Source organism: Alternaria novae-zelandiae (genome assembly GCF_023758075.1).
Source record: "Alternaria novae-zelandiae strain BMP 2774 chromosome Unknown scaffold_5, whole genome shotgun sequence".
Lineage (NCBI taxonomy): Eukaryota > Fungi > Ascomycota > Dothideomycetes > Pleosporales > Pleosporaceae > Alternaria > Alternaria novae-zelandiae.
Window position 1 is genome coordinate 21,658 of NW_026056965.1, and position 12,061 is coordinate 33,718.

At 52.5% G+C, this 12,061-nt stretch overlaps 6 protein-coding genes across 6 annotated transcripts; 4 read left to right on the forward strand and 2 right to left on the reverse strand.

Moving 5' to 3' along the window:
- Nucleotides 1–131: 131 nt before the first annotated feature.
- Nucleotides 132–3,353, forward strand: J4E88_003052 (uncharacterized protein; the record flags this gene model as incomplete). Its single annotated transcript, XM_049396707.1, has 1 exon — nt 132–3,353. The coding sequence occupies one exon, from the start codon at nt 132–134 to the stop codon at nt 3,351–3,353; it is 3,222 nt and encodes a 1,073-aa protein (XP_049257049.1).
- A 258-nt stretch (nt 3,354–3,611) lies between these two features.
- On the reverse strand, nt 3,612–4,013 carry J4E88_003053 (uncharacterized protein; the record flags this gene model as incomplete). The annotated part of the gene is made up of 3 exons (XM_049396708.1): nt 3,612–3,846; nt 3,916–3,956; nt 4,008–4,013. 3 exons carry the CDS (start codon nt 4,011–4,013, stop codon nt 3,612–3,614), a joined length of 282 nt encoding a protein of 93 aa, XP_049257050.1.
- A 559-nt stretch (nt 4,014–4,572) lies between these two features.
- On the forward strand, nt 4,573–6,594 carry J4E88_003054 (uncharacterized protein; the record flags this gene model as incomplete). The annotated part of the gene is made up of 1 exon (XM_049396709.1): nt 4,573–6,594. One exon carries the CDS (start codon nt 4,573–4,575, stop codon nt 6,592–6,594), a length of 2,022 nt encoding a protein of 673 aa, XP_049257051.1.
- Nucleotides 6,595–8,509: 1,915 nt separating this feature from the next.
- On the forward strand, nt 8,510–9,167 carry J4E88_003055 (uncharacterized protein; the record flags this gene model as incomplete). The annotated part of the gene is made up of 2 exons (XM_049396710.1): nt 8,510–8,590; nt 8,640–9,167. The coding sequence occupies 2 exons, from the start codon at nt 8,510–8,512 to the stop codon at nt 9,165–9,167; spliced, it is 609 nt and encodes a 202-aa protein (XP_049257052.1).
- A 521-nt stretch (nt 9,168–9,688) lies between these two features.
- J4E88_003056 (uncharacterized protein) lies at nt 9,689–10,279 on the reverse strand (the record flags this gene model as incomplete). The annotated part of the gene is made up of 3 exons (XM_049396711.1): nt 9,689–9,955; nt 10,010–10,190; nt 10,242–10,279. 3 exons carry the CDS (start codon nt 10,277–10,279, stop codon nt 9,689–9,691), a joined length of 486 nt encoding a protein of 161 aa, XP_049257053.1.
- Nucleotides 10,280–10,778: 499 nt separating this feature from the next.
- On the forward strand, nt 10,779–11,669 carry J4E88_003057 (uncharacterized protein; the record flags this gene model as incomplete). Its single annotated transcript, XM_049396712.1, has 1 exon — nt 10,779–11,669. The coding sequence occupies one exon, from the start codon at nt 10,779–10,781 to the stop codon at nt 11,667–11,669; it is 891 nt and encodes a 296-aa protein (XP_049257054.1).
- Between the last annotated feature and the right edge of the window lie 392 nt (nt 11,670–12,061).

The window sequence follows — 12,061 nt, forward strand, 5'->3', positions numbered from 1 at the left end:
GGGCTATATAGAGCCTTCGTGGTGGACTTCACACATCTATCGTGAGCAACACGCTCCGGCAAGACAGCCACCACCATACCCACAGCCGCGCTCAGTACTTTGCGCCCAGCTTCGCGGCACCGCTAAGCACGATGGGAGCGGTCGAAGATGCAGTGGATGCGGCAGCCAACTTCATCGGCCCATTTGTCGATAAGGACCGCAAATACAGTGCCGACGTGCCAACCGACACTCTCGTTGAGCAAGCGCTTGTCCACCTTCAGGCCATCAACACTGCAGACCTAGCCGCAGATCCAAATGCACCCTACGATGCATCGCTTGCCGGTGTGGTGTACGGTCTAGTAGATCTAATCGCTATTCTCGCAGTGATCCCGCGCTTGTCTTCCGGTGTTGCATTCAGTCAACGGCCAAGGTCAGTCCTGACCGCTGTGATCTTCACGCCTCCGAACCACGATTTGGGATCGTTGGCGGCAGTCATCGACGCTTTGCTGCCCATGATGGAGCAGAAGGGCTCGGGTGTACAGCCACTTCTATCCCAAAGAATTCTCCCAGACATGATCTCTGCCGTGGCGGAGCTATCCTACTCTCCTACGTCGTCTGAGACAGCGAAGTCCAGGTATTCGAAGATATACGAACAGACAATGAAGGATACTCCAACATCACGACTTCTCCCTATCTTGACTACGTTCCTCCAGCAGCCTCTTCCTACCTGGCTTAAACCTGTCATATCCTCAGAGCTCTCGTTGGTACCCCTTCGAACCCAAGGCGTGCGCCATACCATCGAATTTCTTTCGCTGTCCTACTTATCGAAGAACTCCCATGTACCTCAGAGCGCATCAGGCCCTCAATCGCAGATACCAATCCCACTAGAGGCTGTTTCGCAAGCTTCGAAGCTACTAGTTCTACCACCGAGCGGGATCAGTCAGGACGAATGGCTCGTGAGGATTTCTCCCCAGCTATTGCATCTCCTAGATGGTAGCGAGGGCAAAGAGCTCAGTCGAGCCGCTGGGCAGATCATTGCCGGTGGTATTCTCAGTAAGAAGACGACTGGCGCACCGGGAACCATGGGATGGGACACGTTTGCGAAGCCCTTGTTCCAAGCAATCTACCCAAAGAATGTCAGCGCATCGAAGTCTGAGCAGACCGTTGTGTCGGAAGAGAAACTCAAGACGGCGCTCAGAAGACTGAAGACAATTCTTTCATCGTATTCTCATGGCGGGCTGATCCGACGTCTCATTCATCCTATCATACTTCCGCTTTGGGCATTGCTCAACTATGCAAAAGACAGGCCCTCTCTGGACAAGGAATGGAGTATGCTTCCGAGCCTCATCCTGACGCGTTACATGGAGGTTGCCTGCGACACCAAACAGATCGACAATATCGCGACGAACCTCTTCTGGGATGGCCATGGTGACTGGACATTCGGGCCAGGATCTCAAGGCGGCGTCGAGATTCGCACTCGTACAAGAGATAAGAGTGGAGGGATAGGAACGATGGAAGGTATCTTCGGACGCATTAGCGACCTGGACAATAGAGTCACTGTTCTTATTACCCTCTTGACAGAAGCCAACATTGCCGACGACACAGCTGGGTCCATCTTTGTGAACGCTACAAAACGGTGGCTCGTACCAGAGAAACCTGCAACAAAATCGCTCACCGACGACGATAACGAAGCCGATCCTCTATCGGCGCTTGTCGATGCAAAACTATCGGAAGCTTTAGCACAGCGATTCCAGGAGCACTTTGCCAGAAGTCCACAGCATATCGTCGATCTCGTCGCACAGCTGATTCAAAACCACGTAAGCGAACACAAGATTCGAAAAGGAAAGTCAGACAAAGTGCGGACATCGAAGAGAGCGATGCTTGACAACATTGTACGGAAACAAGACATGACGGAAGAGAGTGAAGAGATTGAGGCCAGAGACGAAGACTTGGTGTCGTTCGCATTAAGTATCCTTAACACACTGCTTGCATCGTCGGGTCTCAAGAAGACGCCCTCAGTGACCGAGACTCTGCATGCACTTCTCCCATCGCTAGCATACCTTTCGCAGTCGCAGTCAGCCACATCATCTGTCATAAGCAATTCCGCCACTACAGCTCTTTACCTCATCGCTCCCACCCCGACAACGCCTCCATCGACAGAGAAATCAGCAACCGACCCACTGAACGAACATCGCAAAACCTTGCAGACTTGCTTCGCCGAGCTGCAGTCACCAGATCCCCCCAACCGAACCTGGGCACTGAACACAGTGCATAAGCTCCTCAAAAGTTCTACTGCGTTTTCGGTGATTGACGTACCATCTCTCACGCACACGCTTTTGTCTGCTTCACTGGCAGACCCAGAGTCCTACGTCCACTTAGCCGCCATACCCGTCCTCGTGACTTTGGCGACACGCGCCCCAAAGCCCGTGGTCGGTATACTGACGGACGCGTTCATCGACATAGACGAACGTTCACTAAAGCTAGCGCGAGGGAAGCAGACCGACGAGAAAGAGCGGGAGTTGAGAAATGCTCTGGACTTTAGGCTACGGGTCGGAGAAGTGCTGAATAACTTTGTCGGTGAAGAAAACTTTTGGAACTCGCCTGGGCATAGCGTGCTACACCGTCGATGCGCAAAGCAGATCACGGAAGCTTGTCTTTCATTGGCGAGTCGGCGTGGTCAACGTAAGCAGACATTGTCGGCACGTAACGAACTCGCGGATAGTGAACGAAAGCTTCGAGAGGAAGGCGAAGCTGCTTGGGGTGGACCCATACCCAATGTTCTCGAGCCCGAGGGCGCAGATCCGCAGGTACAAGCGGAGTATGAAGCGCTGCAGAAAATTGTCGGTGGATGGGAGGACACTGGTATCGAGGAAGACGTTCGTATCCGCGCTTCTGCTCTTAGCGTGCTTTCTACTGTCATGGAACACCGATTGGACTCTCTGCGTCAGCCTGTTGTCGATGCGACATTGCAGATGGTGTTGTTAGTGCTTGCCATGGAAAGAGAGGAGTCAAAGGCGTTGTTGCGTCGCTCGGCTGTGCTTGTCGTGATGGGCTTGTTGCGCGCTATCGACGAAGGGATCGAGAGTGGACAGGAAAGTGCGGTGGGTCTGAACTTGAAGCAGCAGGAAGAGGTCGAGCGAGTGGTGAAATGGGTCAAAGATGAGGACGCAGACGCGCTCGTAAGAGACCATGCTGCGAACGTCGTGGAGGGTCTCGAAACGATGAGGATGAAGAAGCTGTATAAGATTAGAGATGAAGGCCTCAGGCTGGGACCGGATCTTGGGCTAGAAGGAAACCTCCGAGGCCTCAACGTCCAGCCTCAGACTGCGAATGGGGAGGGTCAGAGGAAGATGGTCATAGAAGAGATCGAATAGCTGGCAGCTTGAATAGTTGATGACATTGTAGCGCCTCACAACCGAAGCTTGGTATCCTGACTTTTACCCATTCCAATTGTGCGCCTATCTGCTCTGTGGTATCTTCAGTGCGCATACTACGTGGAGCGCACCTGCTGCCTTTCTGCTGCGGGCGCATGTAGTCTTTGCGCCCAGACAGCTCCTGCGCGCTCCCGGTGGGCGCTCGTATTGCGATATTCAGTTTGTCTCGCGCATCGTGTGTCTGCCCTCGTGGGCATCTCAACCGCTCATGGCCGTATCCTTTGTCGCCTTGGGTTCCACCTCTTCAGCCTTTCCGATCCACAGGACGTTGTTGCACCTTATCAGGACTTGTCCGAGAGTGCCGGAGCTGACGCCGTTTACGAATTCTTCCGTGTTGGAGAGCTGGATGTTCATGTAGAGGTCCACCGAGACGAGTCTTCCCTTGTACTCGGTCTCACCCCACTTTAATCTGACGACGATGTCTTTGTCAACTCTGCGCGTATGTTAGCGCGTGTTCCTATTGGCAACGGGGTGGCTCGAGAGGTAAGAGTATGCGACGTACAAGCTTTGGAGCAAAGGACGCGGGTTGAAGGGTGCGACTGCCTGGTGGATGTTAGCTTTGCGCGTGACTGGAGAACATGGAGGATAGCTTACAGCCATGTTTGCGACTGTATCTCAGGGCTTGCTGTCGGGTAGCCGTGAGTTTGGTGGGTAGAGCAGTGATAGTCGTGGTGCTATGGCGGTCGTGCCTGCAGCTTTGGAAAGTCATCGGCAAAAGGTAGCGCCGATTGGTCACCGCGCTTCACCGCGGGGAAGCCGCGCAACAGATGGTGGTTCATGGTGGAAGGTGCGATCGAGGATAACTGAGAGTACTCTCCTGTCTTAGACTCAGGTCACAATCATGAGCAATGATGCACCTGCCTCGACTGTTCTTCCACACCCATGCCTACCTGCTGTCCACGATGTAGAGCGACGCGACTAGCGGACGCGCTAAGAAATTGTTCCCTCTTCGAATGATCGGACGAGGACAACAATTGCGGAACCCCGACATCACAACCTCCAGTCACACTCGTTCGGCCGCCATACTCCAGCTGGACCCTCGTAGCTGCCTACTCTCAGCAGCACCATTGCGCCTACCACGGTGCGCCGCCTCGTCCTCCCGCCGGCGCCCCGGTCCTTCGTCGCCCCTCCACTCTTCGCGCAGCATGCCCCGGTAGCAATGCGAGCCATCTGGTCCCGGGCAACATCGAACCCGGGTACCTGCAGATGCATCTCATGCGTCTCCAACACCGGCGCTCTCGCTAGGCGCAGCGGGCATACGGCTCTTCGTCGCACTCGGGCAATTGGCACACCAACGTCGACCTTCGTATACACGACCATATTCGCTGCGGGGCTGGCCATCGATGCCAGAGCGAAAGCCGCTAGGAACACACAATGGGAGAAGGCCTTTTCGTCACTAGCCCAATCTACTGGTGACGAGCCGCCGGTAGACGGAGCGAAAAACATAGACACGGCGACTGATTCTGTGACCTTGGGGCATGGATACCATGGCTTGACCTTTGATGATCTGCCGGACGACTTCGACTGGAGCGCATTGGAGCGCATTGTAGGCATGGAATTGGATGAGGATCCCATCTTGGAAAATCAAGAAATCCAGTCGCAAATTCGCGATTACGCTGAGCTGGAAGACCTGCGCTTTGACTCGAGGTTCCCAGGTATGCAGCTTCTGGAGTTTCCAACAAATACCGGTCCTGAGCTTATACGCTACAACTTGCCGCCCCAGTCCTTGTGGGCGCCAGACGCACTACGCGTAAACGCCCTGCAAAGGCGACACTCGTGGAAGAAGCTGGCCATGCAGGAACTCTCCACCGGTCTCCTTATACACGAACTCCTGCACAAAAACAATGTGCCTAGATTCGACAAGGCTTGGGAGGTGGATTCCGACAATTTGTCACAGCAGATCCAGGACGTCATAGCCATGAATGCTGTGGAGCGTGAGCAAGCGCGCCAGAACATCTTGGAGGCTCTTGAAAACCTCCATCAGATTCCTGTTGATAGTCCGCCAGACGTGATTGCCCAAGCTCGAATTCACCCAGATCATCCAGGAATTCCGGAATATTATCAGGACGTGGATGGAGACTTTTACGCTATCACGATCCAAATGAATCAGAGCATCCAAAAGCTGTTTGAAAGCGACGTACACGGTAACGACCGCAAAGAAGCTGTCGTGCTTGCAAAGATCTGTCACAACCTCCTCGTTTCATCGGCCTCACCGGACTTACAGACATTCAACACTTTGCTGGTAGGTTTTCGACAGTGGCGGCGTCGAAACCTCATAGATTGTGTGATACCCGCCCTGAACTACAACAAGATTCGTCCGAACGAGATTACCTGTCGAGAAATACTCAATCACTACGCGTCCCTGAGGCATGGAAACCCTGAAGACTTTTCGAGGTTTGTCGCCAGGATGAGAGGTGTAGGCGACGGGCTTATGCTCGCAACTCCCAAAGTCAACGTCAACGAAGCCAGTCATGGCCGGCTCGTGAGGGTAGATGAAAAGAAGGTCTACCAGAAGGTCCACCCAACACCCATGGTATTTAGTTCCCTCATAACTGGTGTCATGCGATTCGCAGGGTTCGACCGCGCGCTTGATATCTACTACGAGATGAAAGCGGACGGCTGGGGTCTCGACGTTCAAGGTCTGACGAGAATGCTCAACGACTGTCTCCGCCGCGCGGACTGGGAAGGGGGCCTATACATTTGGGGAGAGATTAGCAGCATCAAGGCCAGAGTGAATCATGAAGACATGACCAAAGCATACGGTCAAATGATAGGCTTGTGCTCCATTACCGGCAACACGGTCGCCTTCAACCAGATCCTGGCAGACATCTCTACCGAAGGCTTCGATCGCGAAAAGATCCTCGGTCTCGCCTCAAGAAACGAACATGTGGCAAAGAAGAAGAAACTACAGCTCGCTCCCGCTTGGGTTGCAGACAACGTCATGATTGCCGCTTCCGCCTACATCAAGGACACAAGAGACGCGGATGTAAAGGATGCGCTAGAAGGCATAGACGGGGACGATAACACTACATTCATTCAAGGCGAGCCTGACGATTCTGACGCGCATGATGCAGCTGGTTCAACGGAGGATATCGCGGATAACACAGCCGACCCCAAGGAGGTTTGGGCGTCATGGTTGGAGCGGGAGTTTGGAGAGAGACCGAAGGATCCGGAGCCTTGAATGGCTATCATGTGTACAGTACGATTTTATCATGTATACCAGTGTATATACCATAGCCCTACGATGGCGCCACTTACAGATGAAAACAAACAATCTCGTTCCATCAAGCTCTCGTCCAGCTGTGATGAAAATCTCCCATCTGGCGAAGCCGACACGAACACGACTGACCAGGCCGCCGCCACATTTCAAAGTTTTGCACAATGACGAGCTGCTACCAAAGAAATCTTATCGTGTTCCAATTCCGAGGTGTCACCAGACCGTTCCTCTGCCGAGGACTTCTTTGTTTGAGAGCTCGTTTATTTAGATTAACTGCATCCGCAGCCTCATTTATCCTTTTCGCTTCAGCACGTCTGTCACCAACATTACTGTTGCTGCTACTCATCACCAACAAGTTCAGCTCGAGAAAGACTTTTGGCACGGGTGGTTTGTGTTTCGTGTTTGTCATGTTTGGTTGTTATTATGAGTTTGGAATGCTTCCTTCCGTTGGTGCGCAAATGTTCGTCCTCTCGTGTCCATTTATTCCGACAATCTCCTGATCTTTATTCCAAATGACAGAGCTCCTATGACTGGGAGCGTTTGATATATCCACATCTTTGATCTAGCCCAAAAAGGCAGTCGTGTCGGGCGATGCTGCATTCCTGTCTAAAGATAGACAGACGCACTATGGAGATCATTCCACCGGAGCCTTTGCATCGTTGCTCAGTCTCCAACCGATCGTTCAGGTACTTTCCCCAGACTCTGTCAGCCGTTACTTCCAGCCGTTGCTTCCAACCGCTACGATGCATGTGGCCTTGTTCGCTTGGCTTTATCCTTGGAGGTAGTCTAGTGCAAGGCCCAGAAATACCATCCAGAGGTCCTGTCGAACTACACATCCGACGTCTGTTCTAGACCTTTGGAGCGATCCTACAACTCTTCCAGGTCTGACTGGATAGTCAGGCAACTCTGTTGCACGTACCCTTGCTCCCTTGCTATATTGGAAATGTTGCATTGACGGTAGATGGCACCTTTGCCGCAACTTTTCGTTTGGTGCGACGAGACTCCAGTCACTCGGATGTGCAGCGCAACCCTTACTGAGTACTAATCATCGTACGCAGGGATATCTCTGCAGGGAAGCCGTTAGATGCCGAATACGCAGATTAAGGTGTGGGTTGGGCTAGAACGCGTCGTGAAAGTTGAGAGTCCCTGCATGTATAGTCTTTTGCATCAGCGAGATTAGCTGCAGCGTGGGTCTTTGTAAAAAGTACTGGAGTATGCTTGAGACGCGATAACGATAACTTAGGAACAGCATGTCGCCCAGGGCCCGCCGTCATGCTGAGTACTGACACGTTCAAGCATGAGAGGGAAAGAAGTGTATGGAACGGACTGGAAGCCCACCCGTTACAAAGACATTCGAAAAGCATTGGCCACTGACTTGGAAAGGTAGTGGATGTCCGCCCAATTTCTCTTGTCTGCAACGTCCTTGCCAAGACTTCAAGGACAAATACCTAGCAGCACCAGCCAGTGTGGTCCTCTGGAATGTCGTATCTTCACATCACCCCACACTCAATTCCCCAGTCACGCATACCCTTTCATCTGCATATTCGCTTGAGGCTGGCTGGCCCAAACATCTCCTAACCGCAAGAGGAAGCAAAAGTACTTTACCCAAATTACACGAACCGTATCCAACAGCCTCGAACACCGACTACTCACCTACCACCTCGGGCAGCTACAAAGTGGCAAAAGTGTGTCTAAACTTTGGTTCAAATGATGCGTATAAATGAAGTCGTATACCGGCTCCTTGTAGATCTCATGTATCCCTTTTGATATATCTACCCCAGACCCTGAGATTTCCTGCCTTGCAAGCGAGCCCCACCGATTTCTTGTCCATTCCCAACAATAGTACTCGACGTTAAGAAACAGTCAGACGAAATAAGAGATGCAGTACCGATTCGTATCCGTTCTTGCTGCTGGTGTGCTGGTCGCTGTTAGCAGCGCCGCACCTGTGCCTTCAGCTGAGGTAATCATACTCCCTCATCGTTATCAACATCAAAGCTGACGAAGAATAGGCACAAACCCTTAGCCCCACCAACCCAGACGACATCCAACTCGGCAAGCCCTCCAGCGAGATCATCTGGAGCAAGCGCGACGAGCCGACCAACCCAGACGACGTGCAGCTCGGTCCCCCAACCAGCGAGATCATCTGGAGCAAAGACAAGAAACGCGCCGTCACTTGGAGTGAGCCCAAAGACAAGAAACGCGATGTCACTTGGAGTGAACCCAAAGACACCTTCACCATCAGCAAGCCCAAGACGGTTGTAACATGGGGTACAGCGAAGCGCGACACGGTCACGCAGCCCGACACCATCGATTTGGGAAAGCCTAGCTCCGAGGTCAGCTGGGGCAAGAGGGATGGGGCTGACCCTACTGATACCATCGAGCTTGGTAAGCCAAGCACGGTTATCACCTGGGGTAAGGAGAAGCGCCAGACGCTGGGTAACCCGGACTCGGAGACGACGTGGGGTAAGCGCGAGGCGGAGAAACCGAAGGATAGCTTCAAGCTTGGTAAGGCTACTACGGTCGTTACCTGGTCTTGAGCCTTTCGATCTTTGTATGGTGAGTTTGCTTCAGCTGTCCTTGTTGACCTTGTGCGCTAACGATTTCGTAGCTCCTACGTAGGGTTTTGTTGCTGTTTTTGTTGGTAGAGTTTGGAGGTAGATTCCACCGTCGCTACTTCATCGTGGCTGGTAGCGGAGGTGTAAAACTGTGATATCCGTACGGCTGTGTGCTTCTTTAGTACTTCCAATATACTTATGTTCGATAGCTTTGCTGTTCACGAAATTGATGTGCAGTTTGAACGTGCGCAACTTGTTGCACCGCCGTTTGCAGTCTTTGTTGAGCGTTGCTGTCGTCATTGATGTACATGTGCCTTCGTATTGTGTGTAGATATAGATTACCTCTCCTGACTTGGGCGTGTGACTCGCTCGGTACCGTCATGATGGACTATAGCCACCTCTTCGCATTCCTCTTGTCCTTCCAGCTCAACTATACCACGCGTGATGTGCATTGTTCCAAGCTGTGCAAGCTGCCGTATGACTCTTTCTCTTTCCTGCGCAATCTACGCGCGACGTATTTCCCACTCGACGTTCGTGACGCTGACTTCCTCGCCAGCTTTCTCGTCGTAGTCGTACCATTCGCCGTCAGGTAATTCAATACCTGAGAACTTGGTGCCGGATTCGGTGCCTGTCGCGAGGAACTCTCCTTCAGCAATGAACTCGACGAACTCTAGGCCTCTGCAGTCGAACATGAGGATGTTGGTCTTCTTGGGTGGGTCGCTTTGTTCGTAGGAGGTAGGCGCGGCTGTGATGTTCGCTGAATGTTCTCTCTGTAGTCCATGTCAGTGGTTGGGGTAAGGGAAGAGGGTGCAGGGCAGAAAGACCTTACAGTTCTTACACCTCCAGACGAAGTTGGCTTCACCCTTGCTGCCGCTCTGCTCGTTCATCTCGAAGCGATTGACCGAGACAGGGTTGGGGTGCACTTCGCGACATGACGTGCATTGGACCTTGAATGTGTAGAAAAAGGGCGCGTCTTCCGTGTCGTTGGGGCGGAGGTCGGTGACGCTGAAGGTGTGTTAGTAGGGTAGACACGTGTAGTTAGAGAGATGTACCTACCCGTTCAGCTCTGCTTTCAATGCTAGTGCGAGCACCATGTTGACAGTGTTGATGTAAGCGTTTGATAGATTTCCGTCGCATCTCGTTGCGCCTCTGGCGATGCGCCCCGCCCCCACTGACACGCGAGCTGCTTTCGAGCTAGCACGCAAAGGGTAAGGCCGTGTTACCGTGCATCGCAGCTTTCTTGCGCTCCAAATCTTAATCACGCATTGCGCTGCAAACATACAAGAACGTGTACATTCTCAGAATTCCATTTCTTTCGTCTGATAGGGCATAACCGCATAATTACTCTCACTCTACGGTCCAAGTAGACGAGTCGGCAGATCGTGACTTCCCAGCCTGGATCTCCCCTTTCCACTTTGAGACGACCATTGAACACAGTTCAGGCAACATCTGCTTTACTCGCTTCGACCCTTCCCGCAAATTGTCAGACTCCCGGACGACATCCTTGCCGGCTACATTCTTCAACACCGTCCCATACCAGGCCACCACCTTCAATCCTGACCGCTACTTGCTTCTAAAGTCCGTCTCTTCAACATGGTCAAATTCTACCCGTCTCTCAACGAGAACCACATCGACTTCATCTCCAGTCAACCGCTCTTCTTCGTGGCCAGCGCTCCTTGGGCTGGAGATCACGTCAACATCTCGCCAAAAGGCCATCCGTCAAGAACCTTTTCTGTTCTCGGCCCGAACACCGTCGCCTATCTGGACGCAACCGGCAGCGGTTGTGAGACCATCTCTCACGTCTACGAGAATGGCCGCGTTACCGTGATGTTCTCTTCCTTCGGACCCTCGCCACAGATCATGCGACTGTTCTGCAAAGGAAGGGTAGTCGAAAAGTGGGACCCGTACTACGGGCAACTGCGCGCTAAGATGGCGTCAGAGAACGGTGATGAGGTTGATGTCACGGGCGCAAGAGCTATCATTGTGCTGAAGATCCAGAAAGTCCAGACCAGCTGCGGATTTGGAGTGCCTCAGATCGATGGCGGAAAGACTGCAAGCACAGAGGAAGCAGCGGGTGACGCAATTGCCTATGTGGATCACGATCATGAAGACGGCGAAGAGAACGGCTTCAAGCAGCGGGATACCATGGACAACTGGGCGCGAAAGCAGCTAGAAAAGCAAGAGCTCGCCGACTACCAAAAGCAGTTCAATCACCGCTCGCTTGATGGTCTACCGGGTATGATGAGCGCGCGACGATCGCATGACGAGAACATCGCTGTGGAGGATACGAAGGCGTGGTTCAGGAAGGTGAGCAGGCAGCAGGACGCTGTAGCTCTGGGTGTGGGCTTGGGCGTTATACTGATGCTGCTATTGAGTCTTGTTGGCGTACTCAGCATCAAGCCGATATTCTTGCAACACATACTGAATGCGCAACGAAGGCAATTGGGCTTACCGGAGGATCATTCGTGGAAGAGCGAGCTTTGAGTGCATTTGGGCTTGTCATCGCATCGCAAAAGCTCAAAGCGGTATTCCATAGACTCAAATTTTCCAGTACTGGAGAATGGGATACAGATCTTTTCTCAGTTCATGTCTCCATATTTCATAACCTTCCGAGGCACGGTTGTTTTGTTGGTTAGGCTACAACTCCTGTCACGTGATTAATTCACTCACTCTCTCTCCTAGCGTGTATATAAACACCTGTACCTCTACAATAGTTAGATCATCTGAATACACACATTACTTCTGATCACCATGTTTGCCAAGCATGCACCGCCACAGGATTGTGGATTCAGCCTTAGGCGTCCCAGCCGTAACCTCTTTCATGAGCGCTAGTCCTCCGTCTATCCCGTCTCCTAGGTCCGCGCGCTATGATCTTC